This window comes from Pelodiscus sinensis, chromosome 24 (assembly GCF_052426305.1).
Source record: "Pelodiscus sinensis isolate ZL-2025 chromosome 24, ASM5242630v1, whole genome shotgun sequence".
Classification (NCBI taxonomy): Eukaryota; Metazoa; Chordata; order Testudines; family Trionychidae; genus Pelodiscus; species Pelodiscus sinensis.
In genome coordinates, this window is record NC_143075.1 from 25370462 (window position 1) to 25396195 (window position 25734).

General features: G+C 41.6%; 1 protein-coding gene across 7 annotated transcripts in view; it reads right to left on the minus strand.

Moving 5' to 3' along the window:
* SPEN (spen family transcriptional repressor) overlaps positions 1–25734 on the minus strand; it is a 148119-nt gene that overhangs the window by 114606 nt on the left and 7779 nt on the right. Inside the window, exon 1 of one of the 7 annotated variants that reach the window (XM_089773083.1) lies at positions 15553–15869. The exons of 2 other annotated variants lie outside the window; for them this stretch is intronic. In XM_089773083.1, coding sequence (XP_089629209.1) covers positions 15553–15635 — 83 coding nt within the window. In that variant the 5' untranslated portion in view covers positions 15636–15869. Of the gene's footprint in view, positions 1–14702; positions 15480–15552; positions 15870–25734 lie in introns of those variants that run through there. 4 more of the 7 variants (XM_075906123.2, XM_075906119.2, XM_075906117.2 and 1 more) reach the window with 4 other exon arrangements.

A 25734-nucleotide genomic window follows, 5' to 3' on the forward strand; every position in this document is an offset into this window, starting at 1 on the left:
TGTGCCATTTCAGAATATTAAACAGAAAGTGCTGCAAAAAATCCAAGGACTTGAAGGCATAGCAACTAATTTTGGAAGTTTACCTACTCCTGGAATTTCACTACTTTCAATTCAGAGAGGAAAACTTCCTCTGTCACCCAGAAAGTTAAGAGTTATTTCTCTCTTTACAGCCAAGGTATGCTTTGTGGTTTTGGAAATACCTCCTAAATATCTGATTAGAAGACTACTACGGGGCTAAGCCCTCTGCCGCTACACTTGCCTATCCCCCTCTCTCTAGCTGCTTTGCTGAGAGAGCCTGTTGATGCTGATGATGTCATTCTGTCCCCCAGCAAGAAAAAAAAGTTTATATATAGAGAAAAAGATTTAAATCGAATTTTCAAAAGTGACTTAAAAGCACAAGCCTCACTGACTACAAACCCAGGTGGAAAAGTATAGTTTCGTTAAAGCATTTCAGCTTTCTTGACTTGTGAAAAATTCAGTCAGAAGCTAAATTGCAAACATAATAAACTATCTTGTATCAAATTTTATTTGAGCTGGTGTTTGTCTCACAGTAAGGAGGTTAAAGGGGACTGACTTTTTTGAAGCAGGGATGAACATTTTAAATGTGAAGCTTTTTAGAAAAACTCGTATGTAAAATCTGAAATTCTACAAAGCATCAAGAAAAACATTCATGTCTATCATTTACAAATACAGAAGAAGAAAGAGCAACATGTAAATAAAAAAACTAATGTAAATTAAATTATGTTGATGCAAATAAAGTCATTTTTCCTGAATTATTATTAGCCAACCTGTAAGGAAGACATTAATATTAGCTCAAATGTCGTATTTGATGGGAAGCACCACAATTTTACCCATCTGCAGGGAATAGGTCTCTCAAATTCACACCACTCCAAAGCCAACATATGCTAAACTAAATTTGAAATTTGAAATCACTGATGCTTTTTCAAATAGCTAAAGGAAGATCCATTTCAGAAAGGAGAACTTATTAGATCTCCATGAAAATAAATTATGAAAGCCCAGGTAGCATCCAGATCTGACTTCCAATTATGTACTTTATATGCCTTCCCTTCATCCTCTCAAATTCAGGGAAGTGAGGTCCCTACAACCAATTTGGTATTGTCTCCAGTTATGAGTGTAGGGAAGTAAACCCACTTGGTGTAATGCAGATCAATTATTATGGTCTCAAAACAGTTCTGCCACAATTTAATCTTCTGGATTTGAAATGGTTTATGCTGAGATTTAGAAGTTCATGGTTTGGGACTTGCCACACATTTAATAGTTCATCACATCAAAAATGAGACCAAAAAAGTTTATGCATTAGTTTATGGAATTAAAATGTTGTTTCAAAGTTGTCTTCATTCCTTTGAAAGTTGTTTTCATTCCTTTAATCACCCTGACATCTGCTGGGAGACCAATACAGCAGTATACAGACAATCCATGAAGATTTTGGAGTATATAGGGGAAAACATCCTGCTACAAGTGCTGAAGGAACCAACCAGGGGCCATGCCCAGCTTGACCTGCTCCTCAGAGAGAAATTAGTATGGGAAGTAGATGTGGGTAGCAACCTGGGAAGCAGTGATCATGAGATGGTCAAGTTCAGGATCCTGACCAAAGGAAGAAAGAGTAGCAAAATTCACACCCTAGACTTCAGAAAAACAGACTCTGACTCCCTCAGGGAACTGATGGGAAGGATCCCCTGGAATGCTAACATGAAGGGGAAAGAAGTCCAGAAGAGCTCACGGTATTTTAAAGAAGCCTTGTTCCTGGGCCTTCAATAAACCATCCCGATGCGCAGTAAGAAAGAGCCAATTCGAAGGCAACCAGCTTAGCTTAGCTGAGAAATCATGGGTGAGCTTAAACACAAAAAGGAAGTTGACAAGAAGTGGAAACTTGGACAGATAACTAGCGAGGAGTATAAATATATTGCTCGCACACGCAGGTTAGGCTGAATTGCAGCTAACAAGGGATGTGAAGGGAAACTAGAGAGGTTTTTTACAGGCATGTTAGCAATAAAAGGGTGACCAGGGAGGGTGTGGGAGCCTTACTGAATGATGGAAGTAACCTAGTGACAGATGATGTGGGAAAAGCTGAAATACTCAATGCTTTTTTTGCCTCTATCTTCACGGAGGTCAACTCCCAGCACTAGATAATGCAGTATGGGAAGGAGGTGAGCAGGCCTCGGTGCAGAAAGAACAGGTTAGACATACACAAAACCACGAGGCCGGATTTAATGCATCGGAGGGTACTGAAGGAGTTGGCAGAAGTCACTGGCCATTATCTTTGAAAACTTATGGAGACTGGGGGAGGTTCCAGACAATTGGAAGAAGGCAATTGTAGTGTCATCTTTAAAAAAGGGAAGTAGGACAATCCAGGGAACTACAGACTGCTTAGCCTTACCTCAGTCCCTAGAAAAATCATGGAGGGGAACTTCAAGGAATCCATTTTGAAGCACTTGGAAGACAGGAAGGTGGTAAAAAATAATCAACATGGATTCACCAAGGGCAAGTCATGCCTGACCAACGTGACTGCCTTCTATGACAAGGTAACTGGCTCTCTGAACACGGGGAAGTTGGTGGATGTGATACACTGACTTCAGCAAAGCTTTTGATACAATCTCCCACAGTATTCTTGCCAGCAAGTTAAGGAATTATGAATTGGATAAATGGACTGTAAGGTGGATAGAAAGCTGGCTAGATTGTCAGGCTCAACAGGTGGTGATCAATGGCTCGATGTATGGTTGGTGGTCAGTTTCAAGCGGAGAGTCCCAAGGGTCAATTCTGGGGGCGGTTTAGTTCAACATCTTCATTAATGACCTGGATGAAGGGATAGATTTCACCCTCAGCAAGTTTGCAGATGACACTAAGTTAGGGGGAAGAGGTAGATATGCTGGAGGGTAGAAATAGGGTCCTGAGTAACCTAGACAAATTGGAGCATTGGGCCAAAAGAAATCTGATAAGGTTCAACAAGGACATGCAGAGTGCTGCACTTGGGACAGAAGAATCCCGAGCACTGTTACAGACTGGGGACCAAATGGCTAAGCAGCAGTTGCGCAGAAAGAACTGGGGATCACAGTGGATAAGCAGCTGGATATGAATCAATAGTGCTCCCTTGTAGTTAAAGCTAATTGCATTAGGAGGAGCAGTGCCTGGAGACCTATAGAAGTGATTATTCCCCTTTACTCCAGATGTGATGACATCAGTGCTGAATATGCATCCAATTCTGGGCTCCCATTACAGAAAGAATGTGGATACAGTGGAGAAAGTCCAGTAGAGGGCAACAAAAATGATTAGGAGGCTGGAGCATATGACCTACAAGGAGAGGCAGAGAGATCTGGGCTTGTTTAGTCTGCAGAAGAGAAGAATGGGGGGTGGGGAGTTTGATAGCCTTCAACTACCTGAAAGGAGGTTCCAAAGAGGTTGGGGAGAAACTGTTCTCAGTAGTGACAGATGGCAGAACAAGGAGCAATGGTCTCAAGTTGCAGTGGGAGAGGTCTAGGTTGGATATTAGGAACAACTATTTTACTAGGACGGTGGTGAAGAACTGGAATGGGCTCCCTAGGGAGGTGGTAGAATCTCCATCCCTAGAGGTTTTTAAGACCCGGCTTGACAGTCTTGGCTGGGATAATTTAGTTTGGGTTGGTCCTGCTTTTAGGGGGTTGGACCTGATGACTGCCTGAGGATTCTAGGAATGTGTCCCTTTAAAAATGAATACAAAAGCACAGTCTCCTTTGTCCTTTACCTCTAAACAGAAGCTACTAAATGTAGCGGATGAAGGTTCCTAGATCATTTGAAAGTCAAATACTATCTTACCTACATGGTGAGCTTTTAAGAGAATAAAGGAACACTTTTCCAATTCAAACACTACATATTTCATGATTTCCCACTCAATGTGTATGCAACATGTCTCAAGTGACATATGATCAGGATTCGTCACCAAATTTGGTTCACTGGTTGGATCATTAGCTTCCTCAGCTTTTGCCAGGTCACAATCTACCTTCAGGTTGACACTGAAGACTTTGGCTCTTGGTAATGTAATAGTTTGCAAAAATAATAGCAGAAGCCAAGAACATAATTTTACACCATACAACACATTTCCAAGAGTTCTGTTTTATGAACTATGTTTCAGATTATTTCATAAATGCTATATGAACTATTTTATTCTACTATCAGGTTAATTTCCAGTTCTTTATACTTTGGTACATGGGAGTTTATTCTTTAAAGTCAGCAGCAAATATCTACAATGGCCTGTGAAAGGACAAAACAAAAATTCTTTTCCCAGATGTCTAGCTGTTGGGTGTTGCCCACATGCTCAAGGTCTAACTGATCACCATATTAGGGGTCAAGAAAGAATTCTACCCCCAGGTCAGATTGGCAGAGTTCTTGGAGATCACTTGTAGGTTTAAATTAGTAACTGATGGATTCTCTGTAACTTGAAGTGTTTAAATGATGATTTGAGGACTTCAGTAATTCAGCAAGAGGTCTATTACAGAAGTAGGTGAATGAGGTTTTGAGACCTGCAATGTGCAGGTGGTCAGACTAAATTATCATGATGTCCCTTTCTCACCTTGAAATCTATGAGTAAAACTAACATTTTTAAATACCACAGTGTTTTGATTTTTGAGATGGACAGGTCTCCCTTTAAAAGTTTATTTTTTTACTTTTTCATTACAAGATTTTATACATGTGCTGCAATTATAGAATACAACAGATTGATTAAAACCATCAAAACATAGAAGCTGAGACATAGCACATTAAATAAAGCACTCACTCCAACCTAAGACATCACTGACAAACAGCATTAATGAAGTTTTAGCCAGTAGTTGTCCCCAATATTATTGATAAAGCAACCACAAATGCACCACCAAATGCATCTGACAAAGTGGAGTTTTGTCCACAAAAGCTTATGCCCAAATAAATCTGTTAAGTCTTCAAGGTGCCACGGGACTCGTTTTTGTGAATACAGACTAACAACCCTCTGATACTTCTCACAACTATCTTGTGACTATAAGCCATCAACTAGTTCCACAATGTTTGATTTCCCAGCTTCAGAATCACACTTTCCAAGAATTTTAAATTGGCATGCTGAAGAGCTGGCTAAACAAATCAGATTATAGTGATTAAACAATTATATTTTCTAATTTATTCCTTCACTGTTTATTTTTTTCTAATTATTGCCATTTGAGAACACCATGAAAGCTCACAATTTATCTCCCTTCAATGAAAAATGCACTAAATACTAGGGATATTAAAGACTAGTCGACTATCTAATAAGCATTTGCTTATCAGATAGTCTTTTGACTAGTCGACTAGTCAATATCCCCACACTCCCCCCTCGCTGCCTCTACGAGATAGAGACAACAAAGCGGAAGGGGGAGGGGTACTTCAAAGTGGCAGTGCCGCACAGTTGTGCTGCGCTGCCACTTTAAAACCCCAAGACAGCATTTCAAAGGAACAGCCATGGAGCCCGGGGTCAGCTGGGGACTCACCAGCTGACCCTGGTTTCCAGGAAAGTGCTGCGTGAAGCCCAGGATCACCTGGGGAGTCCCCAGCTGACCCCGGGCTCCAGTGCCCCTTTGAAAAGCCCAGAGATGGTGATTCAAAGGGGCAGCCACCTCACAGCTGACCCCCGATCAGCTATGAGGTGGCTGCTCCTTTAAAACGCCACCTCTGCACATTTCAATGGGGCAGCTGCCGTGGAGCCCAGGGTCAGCTGAGGACTCTCAGCTGATCCCGGGTTCCATGTGGCACTTCCCTAGAATCCAGGGCCAGCTGGAGGGAAGAGTCCTAGCTGGGGACTCTTGTGCATTTCAAAGCAGGCACACCGGGTGCAGCCCAGAGTCAGCAGGACTTCCCCCTGGCCCTGGCTGTACCCTGAGTTCTGCATTCCTCCTTTGAAATGTACACGAGCTCCAGCAAGGGATCTTGTACATTTCAAAGGAGGAATGCGGAAGTACCTCCCGACTAGTCAATGGAAATTCCAGCGACTAGTTGACTAATCAATTAAGCACATTTTAACATCCTAATACCAAACAAAACAAAAAGCTTTTGCTAGTGAGCAGTTTGTAGGAAAAACAGAACACCAGCAGCAGCTTCTTAAAGTCTCAGTTCCAAACTCCTCCCTGAATGAAGCAATCTGCCTCCTTCACCACAGTGCCAAAAAACAGTGAAGGAGGGACTGAAATATCTGTACAACTTTGTTCTGACATATCCCCACTTCCTCAAGGATTCACCAGTTAAAAAACAAACACAAACACACACACATCCACCCCACACACACCTTTTAAAACGGATTATCTCTACTTTGAAATTGGATTTAATGAAGCCAGTCCTGGGTTGCTGAACAAACATGAAAGTGCTACAGCTGTGGGCATATAATTATCTCAACTCTCGATGGATGTCACTTAATGCTAAACAATCTGTTTCATCTTGTATGATACTGAGTAAGTTTCCAAACCAGAAGAGGTGGTCTCCAAATGTTGAAAAGCTTCTCTCTCACCAACACAAGTAGACCCAATTTAAAAAAAAAAACCGCTCACACATCTTCTCTATTTCTTAGAGAAAACAGCTGAACATTCTTAGGAAGCACACAAATATTTGGATGAATGGGAATAGACAGGTTTAATGGAAATGGAATATGATCAACACCCTGGGATTCTTGGCATGCTGGTAGACTCAATGGTGGTACAGGAAGTCACTGATCACCCCCAATGGAATCCAAAAATATAAGACTATATAGTAAAGAGTATAGAGTAATCTGTTATCACAGAGAAATACATGCTTATTCCTTCAATATATTTAATGTAGTTTTAGGTTACTAAAATCTCAAGTTTCATTTGCTTTTCCCCCCCTCTCCCCACATACTTCAGTCATCCATGTAAGCGTCAGTCTTTCAGTGCTTACTTCAAACTGAATCTATTCCCTAAGATATGGTAAAATATTTTACAGTGCATCTTGAAGAAGGATGATGCAGTCTTATCTTGTGTTAGCTAACATATTAACTAACACAAGGTAAAAATCAAACAAATTTAAAAAATCTGGAAACACTACAAATCACTTTGCCTTTACTTGGATTTTAACTTCTGTTCATTACTTGTTAGAAGACTAGGGATGTTAGTGAGTAGTCAACTACACAATAAGTATAAGCTTATCGGGTAGTTGAGAGGAGTACTAATCTACTCACTTTCCACCACCCCCTTGCTGCCTCTCCAGGGGAGGAGGGAGAAAACAGAAGCTGGTGCCGGGAGGAGCCAGCTCAAAAGCCAGTTCCCCTCAGCACCATCTCCACAGTGCTGCCTCCCCACCCCGCCTCTATCAGAGGCAGCAGGCAAGGACAGAAGAGGCTGCTCCAGCAGCAGCTCCTGTTGATAGGGGTCCCAGCAAGAAGTTAGGCTCCCCCACTGACAGGGGCTGCTGCTGCAGCAGCCTCTGTGTGCGGCAGCCAGGCCTGACAGCAGCTAGGGGCTGCTGCTGGAGCAGCCCCTGCCTGCAGTCAGCCCTGGCCACCGCGAACAAGGGCTGCTGGATTCAACATGAGCTCGGAACAAGCAGTCCCAGCTCACACTGGTTTGGGATGGTGCACCTGTGCAGTTTAAATACAGTAAGAGCCCAATGGCTGTTACTACATTTAAAATGCAAAGCTGCAGCAGCGCAGGTGGCTTGATGAGCCAACATGAGGCAAAACTACTCAGTCACGGCTCCAATCCCCCAAACCCCACTATGGCTCTGCAAAGTGGCCCATTATCAACTAATTGCATGGTTTATAGAAACGATCTATTATATGATCTGCCAGATAACTGTAATTTAACAACCTTATAGGGAACAAGGTAAGATCACGCCCCTCCTTAGTGGAAACAAGGCTTTTGTATGGCTAATAGGGTCATGTGCCCAAAAAGCTTTACACAAGTTTTATATTGCATGTAAAACAACATGGCATCAGGATTCTGTTTTGCACTGCAACCTTAAAACTTTAAAAAGATAACAATATTCTGCTATTTTAAGTTGAGGATTGAATTTAATACCTGTGTATCTTCCAACACACTCAAATTAAGAAATCTCCGTCAATAGAAGTCGGCGTGATAATAAATATTTAAGAAAGGAACCAAATGGAAATGGATTCCAATAATTATCTCAAAGGAACCAAAATTACACAATATGGTCTAATAGTTATTTCAAAAGGGTCACCAAAAACGTGTGTATGGTACTTAGGTTTTTTCATTAAACCAAGCAACCTACACAACAAAGCATCAATAGTACTACAATCGGACTGAAAATTATTATGGAAACGTGTTTATTATACAACATCACATGGAGCTAGTAGGACAAACAGAAATACTAAAATATTTCCTTGTCTCCCCCCCCCCTTTTTCCTTCCCCTCTATTTATTTGGGTCTACACATACTAAACTCAAAACTCCGATCATCTGAAGAAATGGGCTGTGCCCACGAAAGCTCATGATCCCATCTACATGTTTTGTTAGTCTATAGAGTGCTACCGGAACATTTGTTGGTTTCTTAAGTTTATTAAAATATTTCTGTCATCACTGCAAGGGCTACATCTATTCTAAATCAAAGATCTGTGAAAATACTTTACTGAAGATATTATTAGAAAGGCTCGCCAGATTACAGAAAACTGTAGTACAGTGACACCACTGTATCCTTCTTATATAGCTAATGACATAAAAATGCTTAATGGAAGCTCAGTCTAGATTAAATTTTGGCTTGAGACACTGCTATATATTTGCATTAGAAACTCATGAAGCTCATAACTGCAAAAATATTATCTCAACACTTCACCTATATATTAGGAATAAAATCTGGAGCAGTTGGAAGATTCACAGATCACAAGCTATTGAAGAGCATCCCTAAAATTACTAAATCTTGGGGAAGAGGTACATGATTGGAGACAGAACCACTTGAATTGTCAATAATAATATCGGTGTATCTTCCAACACATTGCATCAGTGCTCTCCCACTGTCATAGTGCTGTCCAAACAATTGCTTACATCAGTGTGACTTACCTCGCTTGAGGGTTATTTAGTCACACTCCTGGGCCACAGAAGTTATGTTGACAGTCTTAGCAATGAGAAAACCTACCTGAGAAAAAGTAATTCTTGTGTTTTAAGGCAGTGGACTTAGAATCAGGAGAAATGGGTTAAATTCTTGTATGCCACAGGGCTCCTGAGTGACCCCACGCAAGTAATTTAATCTCTCTGCTCCTAGAAAATAGTATTCCATTTTTCCTTCTCCCACCTTTGTGTCTCTCCCCCCTATCTAGATTTTAAATGTATCTTGACCACAGACTCTAGGCACTACAGTAATAAAATACATCCAACTCGAAGTTCACCCTCCCCACCTCCCCCACTTTCAACGAGAAAGTATGGCTGTAAAGCATTCACAATTTTTCCTGTCAATGAAATACAAAAATACTTTTGTTTCACATTAAAAACAAGCCAAAATTCTGTTATTCAAAATAAGACAATGAAAATTCAGTAAGAGCCTTCTTTTTAAATTCTTCCTAAATATTAAGCCTAGATAGATACATTCCATTTTATTTTGAATACATAGTTGATTTAGCAAGGTCATCTTTGTGTTTACATTTGAACTGATGTACCAAAGAACCACTGCTTATTATAACTAAACTTGTTTTCCTGACCTGGGAACTATGGCTTCATGGTTGGAGAATTCTACTAGGAAGACTATTGCTTTTATTAGACAGAATCCTGTTCTCATCTGAATCAATGGCAATGACCGTCAATGCATCTGCATACAAAAATGGTTGTTTCTGAATAAGCAGTTCTGATCACTCTATGTACTCCACATCATAGCTGCTTGGCATTCTGACAAAGTTTGCTCCAGTCAGCAGCATACAGCCAATACAGCAACTGAAGACAACACTGGATTCTATTCTGCCCCATACACCATTCACAGAATTGTTAACTAACGTCCCACTGTATAATCTTTATTTATCAGTAGCAACTCCTAAGCCATAAAGAACACAGCTTGATTTAATGTTGCAAGGCCAGACTGCATTTGCACTATTGGCCATTAGAATTTTTTTTTCGGGGGGGGGGGGGGGGGGGGAAGGGGGTGAGAAACTAAGCAAAATAAGATATGGAAGTAACTGAAAAGCAGCTGTGAAGTACCTAAAAGGATGTTACAAGGAGGAAGGAGAAAAATTACTCTTATGATAGGACAAAAAGCAACGGGCTTAAATTGCAGAAAGGAAGGTTTAGGTTGGACATTAGGAAAAACTTCCTGTCACGACGGTTAAACACTGCAATAAACTGCCTGGAGAGGTTGTGGAATCTCCATCATTGGAGATATTTAAGAGCAGGTAAGATAAACATTTATCAGGGATGATCAAGATCCGTGGTAGCCGACGTGCTAGCCACATGAGTGTGGCTAATTCGCTACAGAACTGAATGGACATCATGCTTGGTCCTGCTGAGCAGGCAGGGAACTGGACTGGACGACCTCTTGAAGTCCCTTCCAGTTCTAGTTCCACGATTCTAAGAAAAAACACAGAATCTCCACAATGCCACTCTTGCAGACTAACTCTTCAAAGTCTAACCATATTTCAAAGTATATGAATTGTTAATACATTCTGTTTTCACCTTGCCCTCACCATGAAGTTAAAAACAACCTGAAGCCAAAGAAGATAGAAGGTTTCTAAATGGACTGAGAACAACATTAACAAGTATTAGGTCTTTTTGTGAACTAGAGCTTTCAGAACTAACATTTAAAATAGTATTTGCATTTCTTAAACTCATAGTACTGGCTCTGAGAAGGTCTTCCCACTAAATAAAAAGTTAGCATATCAAAATTATATAGCTCCTAATGATTTCAGGGGGTTTTGTTTTTTTATTTAAAATGCAAATAGTTGAGGCAAAGCAACAGGTCTTTGGATAACCAAATGGAAAAAAAACAAGGGAAAAATATGGAAGAGGGGTATTTGTGCTATGGACAAATATTAGCTATATTTAGTCTCCTTGATCAGCAAGCTGCTGGGCATCTTTCAGAAAAAGCGAATTTTTTTTTCCTGTCATTAAGAGTGCAATAATCTGGGTCTTCATTACAATAATTAATGTAAAAACACTTTCACTCACAGTTTAATATTCTATTTTAACGAAGCCTGAATTCCAGCAGAGATCATAGCATGAAACATTACTACTATTTTAAGAACTAGCTTCCCTGATTTCCCAGGCTAGTTTCCTGTAAAGCCTTGCAAAAGACAATGTAGTTTAAAGAAAAGGTCTGAGATACAATGGAAAACAATTTAATTGGTCAGTAATTGCATATTTTGAAGCCTACATGAAAACTATGCAAATACAGTGTGTATACAAGCTGTCCCAATTATTTTGAAATTCGCAAATGGCAATTCATCAGCAACATCTTCAAGACAAGACAGAAATATGCATAAGAATTTGAAGAAACTGCTGTAACAAAGCACTTATATTTATACCTGAATAAACACCCTCCCAAAATATGAATAGACTACAAACCAAAGTGAGCAAATTTCCCTAAATTGCAATTAATAAAAACGAAAGCCTCTCCCACTAAGTTGCACTTATAGCATCTTACACAAGTGTAACAGTTTTCTTCTTAAAGCCAGTCATTTCAGTTATAGTACAGTACTGAAAATATATATTTTGCACAAGATTGTAATTGTAAAATATTTAACTTACACATATGCTTACATATGAAAGCTGTGTTTTACAGGTATGAACTGGAAAATGCTGGTATCAATACAGATATAATGAAATTATATATGTAACTAACTGGCTATTCCTTGGCTGCATCTAGCATTTATTTTAGCGATATTTTTTGACATTCTTTTTATGCTTCTATAACTTACATCTTTCTAATACTGCTTGGTCAGCTTCTTTGCATATTCTTTATCCTGTTCTCAGACTGGGGGATGGGTGGGAACCTGATTTAGCCAAGATCAGCTAGATCTGAAAAAGAGCTTCCAAACTAAAGAACTGGCCTTTCCAAGGAGCCAGTCTTGTACACTACATATCCAAGCTCAGGCAGCTGTCCTTCATATGTATACATCCCATATGTCCAACCCAGCAAAGCTCCTGCTACAATAAACAAGACTGCAATACAATTGTCCCTTCCCCCACTCAACTAACCAACATACAAAGAAAGGCTTGCTCTATTGTGCACATACCATACCCTGCTAACTGAAACATCAATCAAGAGATATGTACTCAACCATTTTAAGCAACAAATATTTAGTAATTTTGATAGCAAAAAGCAGCTCAAAAGTTAAGTTTAAAAATTTTATTTAATACATTAATACCTGTATCAGTGGCCAAATGTTTAGATTTTTCACACCCTATTACTGATTGGTGTATACACAAATATAAATGCATGGTTTGGGAGTGAGGTTTGTTTTTAAGAACCCGCTAAAATATAAATTGTAAAGAAAGACTCAAGTTGTGCAACAATAAAAGGTTCTGCCTAAGTGATGTGTATTTCCTTCCAAAACCAATGATAAAAATTCAGAAAGGTAAAAATAAAAAAAGGCAATTAATTCAGATCCTGACATTTTCCTGATCCATCTCTAAGCAACAGTACCATAGCAACTTTTTCCTGCTTAAAAAATGCCTTGTGAAAAAAGAGATACAGGGAAAATACTGGAATGCCAAATTTTCCCTTTCATTTGAGTACTCCTCATCTTTTCTATTTAAGTTCAATCAGGTTTGGAACTAAGTTTTTAGAATTATATACTCTAGAGTAAATTTAGATTAACTGTTTATATTCCCTGATCACCCACACAACTAAAATTATGGTAAATACACTCAGAACATTTTTTTTCTTCACAGTAGTGAATACACAGCTTAATCCCTAGGAATATTAACTTCTGATTAGTATTACCAACATAATTAATTAATAAGCAGATTTCTAAAGACACAGAAGGGTTGTTTCCTTTAGTTTCAAATAACATTAACAGACCTGTATGGCTGAATTTCCTTTTTGCTCTGGAGTAGTACTGTAATCATGATTGTATCTAGTTTTTAACCATTTCCAAATTTCTGCCATAGCCTATAACAAACACAATTTATACTATTCATACAATCCAAATCTGAACACCATGCAAGCGTGAATATCTTGGAATGAATCTCTTCCAAACCATCTAGATGGTACCTAAAAAGACCTGAAGGGCTCCTTTACAAACCATATCCTTGTACACACAATTCTACTCATTTCTTGACAATAATATGTGAAAAGGAAAATAAATAGTATATCTCGCAAATAAATGTAGTTATAATCAGGTAGCCTAGCAAACCCTCTTGCTACACAGCTCTTGCTGCTGACTCCTTTTGCAGTTTCCCCTCCTCCTTCTGTGCAGCAGCAGATCAGCTCTGCTCTTTCCCACATAAACTCAGTCCTGGCCGCCATTTTAGAAAGTCATTCACATAAGCCAGACTGCTGCTCCATCCTCCACTTGAAAAAAATCTCTTTGAACATTTCCTCCTTCCCTTTGCACTAAAAAAGGGACACAGCAAAAAGCATGCAAATGCCTCTGAGACCAGAGCTGCCAAGGGACAAAGCAAACAGCATGTTACCCATCAGCAAATGCTGCAATGCACGTGTTTGCACATTTGTGCATGTGAGTTTCCCATCCACTGAAAACAGTGCAATGACAAGAGAGACACATCCCCTCTGGGAAAGATGACGGAGACCAAAATACTAACACATTTCATTGTACATATATCCATTCTAATAATATGCATTAAGTCTGCACATTTTCCTATTCAATATTTCATATGCAAAGATTTTGAAGGGTAGCAAATGAGGAAAGCCCTGCTAACCTTTCTTACTAAATAACCTTGCCTAATCCCAGAATTAAATCACAATCTCTTGCTTTATTCTCTTCCTACTTTAAAATAATGTGTGGGACTGATTACAAATGGATGCAGGCATGTGCATGCACGCACTATGCTTAGTTTAAATGGTTATGAATGAGCTTACTATTCACAAACCCCTTTTTACATGCAAACATGCATGCTTCCAAGATGAAGATCTAATATTTTAGAACCGGCAAGAACCAAAATCATTAATGATCTTCCATTTAAAAAGCCACAGGGCAGTTCTCCTGCTCCTTCTATTTGCCTGTCCAAACTCCTCATGTGTTAGTAACCAAATCTATTTTTCCCATGGTGACTCATTATTAAGGACGCTCTACAATTTGTCTACATTAAGCAGTAAAACAAAAGATATAAAAAAGTTTAAGAATCCATTTGGAGTTTAAGAATACCCACAAAACTGACTAATATAAACATATAGAACTTTTCATTTCATTCCCCCCCCCATTCTTTTAAACAAGGTGCTAGTTCAGTTTGTTAACCTTGTAATGACCATATTTCCAAAGCATGCTGTTTAATCTTCCACCCACTGACACTAATTCCTCAAAACAGGAAAAACTAAATATTTGGTTAAATACAACTAAGACTGATAGATGAACACAATTTTTTAAAAACTTTGATTGTTAAGAGAAAACGTGAAGAGATGAGGAAAAATATAAAAGCATGCAAACTACTGTTTTATTATGGTCTATGTAATGATGATCATACACTATATACAGAGAGAAAATTTATAATTGAAAAAAAAAAAACCCAGCTCTGAAGAGCTCTGTGTAAACCTGACTCTTTCACCAACAGAAGTTGGTCCAATAGAAATTATTACCTCACCCACCTTGTTTTGCTAAAACAATACTAATCCAGGCTCCAGGATTATAGATTCCAGAACACCGTTTCTGAAGGATCCAATGGAAGTTAATTTCTTCAAGCATGTCTATGATCTTCAATTTTCATCTTTGCATTTCCAAGCATTTAAGTTCCCATCATTCACTTTACAAACCTCTTTCCTTAGATGCTTTATAATTAAATTAAGATGCACGGCAGATGCATTCACTTGCTCACTCCTAAATGCAAGGCATCCAGCTACCTTCAGTAGTACAATGGGTTGTTAAAACCCTTTTCATTGAAACACTGAGAAAGGCTTTAAAAATTATGGCACCAAGATGATAACCAGCCTCTGAGGTTAAAAATTGTTTCCAACATACTGGATATTTTTGAGGTACAATCCACGCAGAAAATGCGAATTCACTCTTTTCACCTGGCTTTTCCATCCTTGGGCGGTTTTGCTCTTGCTAGTCCTTCGCTCTGGGAGGCTCCAATACAAAATATTTCTCCACGAAGCTCCTTCCGCATTTGTAAGCCTCCAGGATTTCATCTTACGGGAGACCACAAAGATCTTCGCCACGGTGCAGGGACGCTGACGGATATTTTTATTCTCCTCTCACACCCCTCCCCCCACGCCGCCTTGCCCGGGATCCGAGCGAGTCCACGGGCGAGTATCCGCAGAGTTGCTATGACGCCCCGAGGCAGGGCGCCCATCCCTCCGGCGCCGGGAAGCCGAGATCCTGTCCCCGACCCGTCCAGACCCTGCCCCCGCCCGGAGCAGCCCGTGGCCGGGAAGGGGGCGCAGCGCGCGCAGAGATCCCCCCGCGCCCCGCCTGGCCCCCCGCGGCCCCGTCACTCACCGCTTGAAGTGCTCGATGATCTTCTCCTCGCGCACGTTCTCCGGTAAGTTGCCCACCCAGAGGTGCCTGGTTTCCCGGACCATGCTGCGCCGCGCCGGCCCCCCCGCGCCCCGGCCTGTGCCCTAGCGCCAGGAGCTGCCTCCCCCCGCGGCGGCGGACACCATCCCTCGGGGCCCTGCTCCGGGCCGGCGGGCTGCGGCTCCTCGCCGGGCTCCCCTCAGCAGCGCGGCGCCCCCTCCCCCTCGCGCTCGCTCGCGCTCTGTGGCGGCTCCGCTCTCCCCGCTCCCTCTCACACCGCCGCCGAGCTGGGCGCAGGCGCACTACACGCGAGGGAGGGGGGAGGAGGGGGGCGCCCGTTCCCAACGCTTTGGGCCGCCAGCCTCCCGATCTCACTGCGCACGCGCTCAGCCAGAACGACTTTTCCGCACGGCTCGCTTCCTCATGCAACTGCGCCTGCGCATACCAAAAGCGAGGCGTGATGGGGGATGGGAGCGTTCCTCTCGCCCCGCGCCCATTGGACTCGGCGACGGAGCCTGCTTAACCCTTTCCTGCCTGCGGCCCCAGCGGCGCTGGGCTCGGACCGCCCCGCTGACATCTGAAATGCCACTTAGAACCGCAGCCGGCAGGCAGGGCCTCGCCGAGCGCCTCGTCCGGGAGCCGGTCACCGCCACAAGCAGAGGCTGCAGAGAAGATGAAACATTCCCAGAGCAAATAACCCGTCCCGCCTGCTCGGACTCAGCCCGCTCCACTAGCGCGGGCTACACCCGCAGTGTACGATTTCAAATATTTACAGAGCAACTAACCCCACAGGCACGGGACGGGAATAACCCTATGCAACAGCGGTCAAGCACCTTGCCACTTTCTAAAAACTGTGCCTCGCTAGAGGTCGAGATAGATTCTTACAGTCCTAGATCCTTTCCCAACTGGATCTTTACAGGGATTCCTGCACAGCCCACCCTGCCGCAACCACAGCAGATGGAACTGCATGGGCCCAAGGAGCTACCCAGGCAGATGTTATTGCAGGATCAGGGCCATAAGACGCTTCCCAGCCTTAAGTGTCTTACATTCTCCTTCTAAAAAAAGAAAGTAATATGTATAAGTGAACTTAAACTTACCTCAATGTAACTGCATTAAGTATTCCATGTGAAAGCAAGCACAAATTCATTTTAAATGAGGTCAAGTGTAACATGGAAATCACACTTATTTCACAATTCTATAGTTCTGGCCAAGCCTGGCCTTAGGCCAAGGTGATTGTCTTGGGTCCCACGCTGCCCAGCGCCCAACCAGCAGCTCACTTGCTGCCCTGGCTGGGAGCCACCAGGCTGCACCGCACAGCCAGCCACAGAAACAAACTTTGTCAGCCTGCTCCCCGTTCCGCAGGTATCTGGGGAGGCGCTGGGCTCGGGCCCCCACCTCCATAAAGGGGAGGAGACAGAGACAGCCACTGGCCTGGCCCACAACTGCTGGCAACAGACCCCCACCCATACCCAGAGCTTGTCCACGGAGGGGATGCCCTGGCCAGGCAGAAGAGATTCCCAGTCTGGGATCATCTCTGCCTAGGGAGATGCTTTAGTCAGAGTGAGGAGAAGAGAAACCCTGCTTCCCTGAGAGAATTCCCTGCTCCTCCCCATATCCTAGAATGTGATGAGGGATCTCCCATGTAAGCAACAGGAACACATGGGGTAAAAGTACACAGTTTGTACTAAAAGACATTGGGGTCTTCTATTGGAAGTTTTACAGTAGTGCATAATGACATCATAGTGAACAGTAAAAGCATGACAGATGACATTGGAAGAAACACCAGTTGAAATTTTTCTTAAATCTAGGAGTTGGGCAATATATCAAGCAAGTGACTTATGCTGCCCGGGCTGGACTCTGTAACACCTCAACTGGGTTTGACTTAAACTAGAGCATCCACCAGCCAGGCCCCGCTGTCAACTTGCTGCGTTGGGCCCCACAAACTCTTTGACCCGGCCTGGCTCTGGTCACCTCTATCAGCATCACACGCAGTCTCTGCCATTATATACAACCTCGTCCAGGGTTGGAGAGGAGGTTGACAACTGCATAAAAATGGGATGGAGAACAAATGTTGGCCAAGGACAACAGAGCAGAGCCTCATGCAAACTATCACAGGACCTATAGTACTGAACCCTGCAAGCACCCAGTCCTGTGAACTACTTGAAAGAGTAAAGCTACTATATCAAGCTTAACTGAGATTTATTAACAGCAAGATCTACCCAGCTCCCCTTTGCAAGAGGGCTGGAACAATTTTTATAGTCTAGTTGCTGATGATGGAAGCCATGGACACAGTGTATTTGGTGTTTGTTATTACTAGGGGTGATAGGAGCAACATCAGTGCCCTCGTCTACATAGAATCAAATTATTTCATAAGTTATGAAGAAGAGACGCTCGTTATTATTTTGCATTCAAACTACACCCTGTGAACCAGTTCGAGGCTAGGGTAAAACTGAACACGTGTTCAGACACAGTGTTTCTTTTCTAAACTGCCTCAAACTGTGTTAATTACTTACACCACAAAGAAAATACCAGTATTTCAATGTATTTCCTTTGGCCAAAGCCTACCATTTGCTGACAATGCTTTTCTATTGACTGAAACCATATTCTTATTTGCTGTGGTGGGCGAGGCTCAACTGCACTGCATTCATATTCAATCCATGCTTGTTAATATCCATTGAGCACCTAGTTATGCACTCTCTGATACCTTCTTTCTGTGCTCAGTATATCTGCCCTAACATGCTCAGAAGCTTTTCATTTAACTTTATATCTTGAAAGCTTTTACTTCCTGAAAAAATATTCCCTCTCCACCCAAGAGTTCAGACAGATCCCCCCACTTTTCCACCCCCACTTACAAACACTCAGTAAAGCCATATGCACATAAGCATTCAGAACATAAAGCAACAAAAGATATTACCAGCTCTCCAGTGATATGTTCACCATATCTGTTTCTTTTCCATACAATTGGGTTTGAGATTTTTACCAGCTACTTGTAAAGCAGAAACAGAGTAATTGTTTTAAATAAGCATTTACTGTAAATAGCATTTTACACCTTTAAAGAGCTCTACAAATATCCATTCCAGGATAAACAGTAAACAGCATTTTCCTAGGTTGCAATTTTCACTTTCCAGTTCAGCATGCAGTTTTCAGCTACGAAGCCACCCACACTTTCACACAAGAGCTCTGAGAAGTAAGACCAACCTTATGCCTGGACTTTAACCACTTCAGTGACGTTGCCTCAACACGTCAGTGTAAACACTCCCTACAGCAACAGGAGGATTTCTCCCATCCCTGTAGTTAACCCACTTCCCTGAGAGGCAGTGGCTAGGCCCATGGAAGAATTATTTCTGTCATCCTAGCGCTGTTTACATGAAGGGAGATGTTACATAGCAGAGAAGCTAAATGAATTCTTTACTTCAGTCTTTACATCTGAGCATATTAGGGTGATTCCCAAACCTGAACCATTCTTTTTAGGTGACAAATCTGAGGAATTGTCCCAGATTGAAGTGTCAAAGGTGGTTTTGGAGCAAACTGATAAACTTAACAGTAACAAGTCACCAGGACCGGATGGCATTCACCCACGAGTTCTGAAAGAACTCAAATGGGAAATTGCAGAACTATTAACTGTGATTTGTAACCTATCCTATAAATCAGCTTCCGTACCTAATGACTGGAAGATAGCTAACGTGATGCAAATATTTTAAAAGGGCTGTAGAGGTGATCCTGGCAATTATAGACCGGTAAGTCTAAAGTCAGTACCAGGCTAATTAGTTGAAACTATAGTAAAGAATAAAATTGTCAGATGCATGGTTGAATATAATTTGTTGGGGGAAGTCAACATAGTTTCTGTAAAGGGAAATCCTGCCTTACTAATCTGCTAGAGTTCTTTGAGGGGGTCAACAAACATGTGGACAAGGGGGATCCAGTGAACTTAGATTTCCAAAAAGCCTTTGACAAGGTCCCTCACCAAAAGCTTGTATGTAAAGTAAGTGGTCATGGGATAAGAGGGAAAGTCCTTTCATGGATTGATAACTGGTTGAAAGACAGGAAACAAGGGGTAGGAATAAACGCTAACTGTTCTGAGTGGAGAGAGGTAACTAGTGGGTTCCCCCAAGGGTCTTTCCTGGGACCCGTCCTATTCAACTTCTTTATAAATTATCTGGAGAAAGGGGTAAACAGTGAGGTGGCAAAATCTGCAGATGATACCAAACTGCTCAAGATAGTTAAGACCAAAGCAGACTGTGAAGAGCTTCAAAAAGATCTCACCAAACTAAGTGACTGGGCAACAAAATGGCAAATGAAATTTAATGTTGATAGATGTGAAGTAATGCACATTGGAAACAATTATTCCAACTATACATATATACAATATGATGGAGACTAATTTGACTACAACTACTAAAGAGAGATCTTGGATTCATTGTGGGTAGTGCTTTGAAAACATCCAGACAGTGTGCAGCAGCAGTCAAAAAAGAAAATAGAATGTTAGGAATAATTTTAAAAGGGATAGAGAATAAGGAAGAAAATATCGTGTTGCCTCTATATAAAACCATTGTACGCCCACATCTGGAATACTGCATACAGATGTGGTCACCTCATTTCAAAAAAAGATATACAGGCATTGGAAAAGGTTCAGAAAAAGGCAACAAAAATTATTAGGGGTTTGGAACAGGACCCATATGAATAGAGATTAAAAAGACTTGGAGTTTTCAGCTTAGAAAAGAGGAGACTAAGGGGGGATATGGTAGAGATCTATAAAATCATGACTGTGTGGAAAAAGTGAATAATGACAAGTTATTTACTTATTCCCACAATAGAAGAACTAGGGGTCACCAAATGAAATTAATAGGCATCAGGTTTAAAACAAACAAAAGGAAGTTTTTCTTTACTCAGCGCACAGTCAATCTGTGGAACTCCTTGCCAGAGGATGTGGAGAAGGCTCGAACTTTAACAGGATTCAAAAAAGAGTTAGATAGATTCATAAAGGTTAGGTCCATTGATACCCGGATGGGTAGTGTCAGGATGGGTAGGAATGGTATCCCTAGCCTGTTTCTCTGGAGGTAGCGGATAGGGGAGGGATCACATGAAGATTTTCTCTCCCTCTGGGGCATCTGGTATTGGCCACTGTGGGCAGACAGGACACTGGGCTAGATGGACCTTTGGTCTGACCCAGTATTGCGTTCCTGTGTTCTAAGGGTTAGGTCAGCTTAACTACGTGGTATGGGGGGGGTGGATTTCTCACACATTAATTGACTTAATTTTGTAGTGCAGATGTGGCCTACAGGAGCCTCACTAATGGCAAGTCTCTAATTACTATTTATATATTAGCCACGATGGGTAGGAATTGTTTCCCTAGCTTCTGTTTGTCAGAGGCTGGGAATGGGTGACAGAGGTGGGATCACTCAACAATTCCCTGTTCTGCTCACTCCCTCTAGGGCATCTGGCATTGGCCACCATTGGCAGACAGGATACTGGTCTACATGACATTTGGTCTGCCCCAGTATGGCCATTCTTATGTGCAATGAAAACTGACATCAACAAAACTACATTTCTCAGGGATGTAGATTCCTGCAGATTATGGGCAAAGAGGCGGGTCCACAGATTAGAAGCAACTAAAAACAAATGCAAATCTATTGTGTCAGTGGTGGAAAGGGAAATAGCTCCAGGAATGTTATTCAAAGACCTCATAATCACTGCAAGCAGTAGAGATGGTACATAGCAATGTATGCATACCTGGGGTAAAGGTTTGGACTGTTTAATACTTTAAACTGATTATCTGGAAGCAGTTCTTGTTTCCTCTAAGATCACACAATGTTGTAACCACATTGGGACAATGCATTGTAATGGAATCCCTACCTCTTTTATAGAATAGTTGTAACATCATTCTACAGGATTTCAATGGAAGCTGGACACAGGCTGGGATGGGGGGGAACAGATTGGTCCTGAGATTCAGGACTGGACCTAAGGCAGGTCAGTCATACTCCAGAAAAAACTCCAGCATCAAAGACATAATAAATTCACCGAAGCATAACTCTTCTGGCTTCAATAGTGCGCTCCACCGATTAATTTGGCCTGCATAGCCTGACCGGGATCAAACCCCCACACGAATTTTAATGAATTACAGTTGTCAACATAACTGATACTAATAAGATTGGTCTGATCTGCATTGTTTCAAAATCCAGGGAATTCAGTGCAAGGTAATGCACATTGAAAGGACTAGTACAAACTAATGGGTTCTGAAGTACATTTAACTTCCAAGAAAATGATCTAGGAGCCCTTGTGGCCAACTAGTGAAAACATCTGCTCAGTACACAGTAACAGACTGAAGGGACTAACAGGTCAGGCTGCATATTAACAAGAGGAACATACAAGCCAATGTTTGTTTCATTCTGAGGCTGAACATTATGTTCATCTCAAGAAGAGAGAATCAAAAAACCAGAAAGGTCAAAAAGAATATAATGAGAGGCATTGGGAAGAGCTGTTTTTATACAAAGACCTATTAAAACATCTGAAACTATATAGTTTGAAAGCAGGAAAGTAAGAAAATATCCTTAAAGAAAGGTATATTAATTTTTTTTTAAACCAGAGAAGGTCAAATAGGCACTGCTATTTATGTTTTCCTCCAACACAAAAATAAGAGGCCTAGGGTTTGCACTTGCCAACTTTCGACTTCTACTAAACAGAACACTCTTGCCTCTGTGGGTGCAGACTCTGGAATGGGGCTGAGGATGAGGTCGTTGAGTGCTGGAGAGTGCTCCAGGCTGGAACCGAGGTATTTGGAGGGCAGAAAAGCAATTAGGGCTGAGGCAGAGATTTGGGGCATGGGAGGTGGGATGATGGCTCCAGCAGGGTATGTGAGCTCTGGGATACAATTGGGGATGAAGGATTTGGGATGCAGGAGGGTGCTCCAGACTTGGTTCCAAAGGCTCAGCGGATGGGACGGGATTAAGGCTGGAGCAGAGGGTTGAAGTGTGGGAGAGGCTCAGGGCTGCAGGCTCCAGGAAGCACTTAGCTCAACCAGTGGCACATCCCCCTTCAACTCCTATGCAGAGGCACGGCCAGATGACTCGGCTCGCTACCCCATCAACAGGCACCGCTCTGCAGCTCCCAGTCAATGGGAGGTGCAAAGCTGGCACTTGGAGCAGATACAGAGTGTTTGTCCCCCTGGCTGCTGTTACGCATAAGAGCCAGAGAGGGGACATACTGCTGCTTCTGGGACCCAGGCAGAGTCACACCAGGTAGGCACCCTGCCTTAGCCCCACTGATCCCAACTTTTAACAGCCCAGCCAGCAGTACTGACCTGAGCTGCCAAGGTCCCTTTTCAGCTGGCATTCTGGTTGAAAACTGGACACCTGACAACCCTAAATAGTCCACCCTTGTAAATATCAGGTATTACTTACAGTGGTTAAGCTATTCACACTTGTACACAAGATAGTAAACAATGCTACAGATTATTGCCGAGGCAAGGAGTCTACATGTTTAAAGAAGAGACTCATAAAATCGAATGATAGAATAATAGAACTGCAAGGGACCTCAAGAGATCATCAAGTTGAGTCCAGCCCTTTGGCAGGACCTTGCACGGTCTATATCATTCCTGATAGATGTCTGTCTAACCTGCTCTTAAATATCGCCAGTGATGGAGATTTCACAACCTTGCTAAGCAATTTATTCCAATGTTTAGCCATCCTGAGAGTTAGGAAGTTTTTCCTAATGTTCAACCTAAACCTCCCCTGCTGCAGTAAGCTCCTTGCTTTTTGTCCTATCCTCAGAGGTCAAGGAGAACAATTTCCCCCCCTCCTCTCTGTAACACCCTTTTAGATACCTGAACACTGCTATCATCTCCCTTGAGGCTCTCAGTCTTCTCCTTTCCAAACTAAACAAACCCAGTTCCTTCAGCCTTGCCTCATAGCTCATGTTCTCTAGACCTTTCATTATTCTTGTTGCTCTTCTCTGGACCTTTTCCAATTTCTCCACATCTTTCCTGAAATGCGGTGCCTAGAACTGGACACAATACTCCAATTGAGGCCTAATCAGTGCAGAGTAGAGCAGAAGAATGACTTCTCGTGTCTTGCTCACAACACTCCTATTAATCCCAGCCTGGGGTACGCGAACCCTAGGGGGTACGCGAAGCTTGTCAAGGGAATACGGGAATATTTGGTAAATAACTAGATTATCCTAATTGAAATATTCCAAAAGTCGTAGTGTTTGTGAAAAAAGTTGTAGATTCTAGAGTCTAGAATTTATTTCTTTTCATATTGAATATGAATAAAAGCCAAGGGGGTACAGGGACCAAAAAAGGTTGGGAACCCCTATGTTAATGCATCCCAGAATCATGTTTGCTTTTTTTGCAACAATGTCTCACTGTTGACTCATATTTCGCTTGTGATCTACAATGACCCCTAGATCGCTTTCTGCCGTACTCCTTCCTAGACAGTTGCTTCCCGTTCTGTATTAAACAAGTGAATAAGAACAACTGCACTTATACTTGCTAAAATTATCACTTCTCATACTGTTATTTCAGGATTATCAGTCATTCTGTATTTCAGACCTTCACAGGATAAAATAAATGCACAGTTAGACAAATCAGGGGGCAAATGTTATGCCTTCCTCTGAAGGAGACATTGGCCAAATGTCAAAGTCTGCATAATAGATTAGATGGAACATTAGTCAAATCAAGAGAGGTAATTATTATATTCTACCAGTGGTCATAAGTAACATGCTTCTGAGCTTATTATACAGTCGTGATCTGTTATGGTGGCTGAAGCACTCAGGAATACTTGTTCCAGAAATTCACTGAAACATCTCTTAAAGTCTTCTAATTATATCTGCCATCTTTCTAATAAAACCACACTTTATATAATATTCCTTATAGTATTAATTTATTAATGACAATAAGGGAGTTGAATATCCAACTGGCAACCAGATTATATATCTGGTTTGAATAATAGCCTGGTTTATTGCAAAAACATTATTATTTAAATAAAAAGTTTAGTGCTTAAACAATGAGGATTTTCTTTTAATTGATGAGTGAATATCAAAGAAGAGGAATATATTTTCTAGTATTTGGAATCTCATACTGTGGAGATCAGAGATTCATTAATATTTTATAGTGCTATAAACAAATTCACAGCCTCAGATCAGGAAGGAGTTAGGTTCATCCTATCAGGTTCATCCTATTTTAAAGTTTAGACTCAAACATCAGTGAGTGCCCTGTCCTGCAAGTTTGGATCTAGCCCCAAATTCAAAGTTTAGAGATGCAGGATCTAAGTTATTTAATGATCATTACTGATAATATGAAAAATGGTCGCTACCAACATACGGTAGCTCAATATATGTCAATTTTGGTAAATGTCATGGTTGATTGCACTCCACAGTTTCACCAGACCTATCAAGAGAATTGCTTCTAAAAACACTGATTTTCTGACCACAATGCTGAATAAAATAGACATTGCTTGCTTCCAGCAGCAAAAGGTAAAGTGATTGGACATACAAGAATAAATGAATGGACTGCACAAACTTGGTATTAAATATCATTTTGATAATATCTTTTACAAAATTGTTAAAATTAATAGCTTTCAGACCATGGCCAAAGTGTTTCAGGAAAAGTACCATTGAGCTATGTAAGTGGCAGATATGAAATAAATCAGACTTCAGCATGGTTCCTATTGGAGATTGCCAAAATTCTGCTATTTGGAGAGTCAGCAGAGCAGCATAGAGATTAGAATCATAGAATGTAAAGCTGAATAGACTTTGAGAACTCATCTAGTCTAGCCCTATGCGCTGAGGCAAGACCAAGTATAGCTTGACTCTCACCACAGGTGTTGTCTAACCTGTTCTTAAAAGCTTCCAGTAACGAAGATTCTACAAACTCCCTTGGCCACCTATTCGAGTACAGAACTATACTGATAGTCCCACCTTCGGTGGGCAAGGAGAACAACTGTGAACATATTTGAAGACTTATCAGGTCCCCTCTCATTCAAGTCCCCCTCATTCTTTTCTCAAGACTAAACAGAAGACTAAACAGGTCTAGATTTTTGTAATCTTTCCTCATAGCTCGGATTCCCTAACCCTTTAACCATTCTTGTCCTGCAGTTCCATTTATCCATAATTTTCTTAAAGTGTGTTTCCCAAAGCTGGACACACTACTCCAGCTGATGCTTCACCATT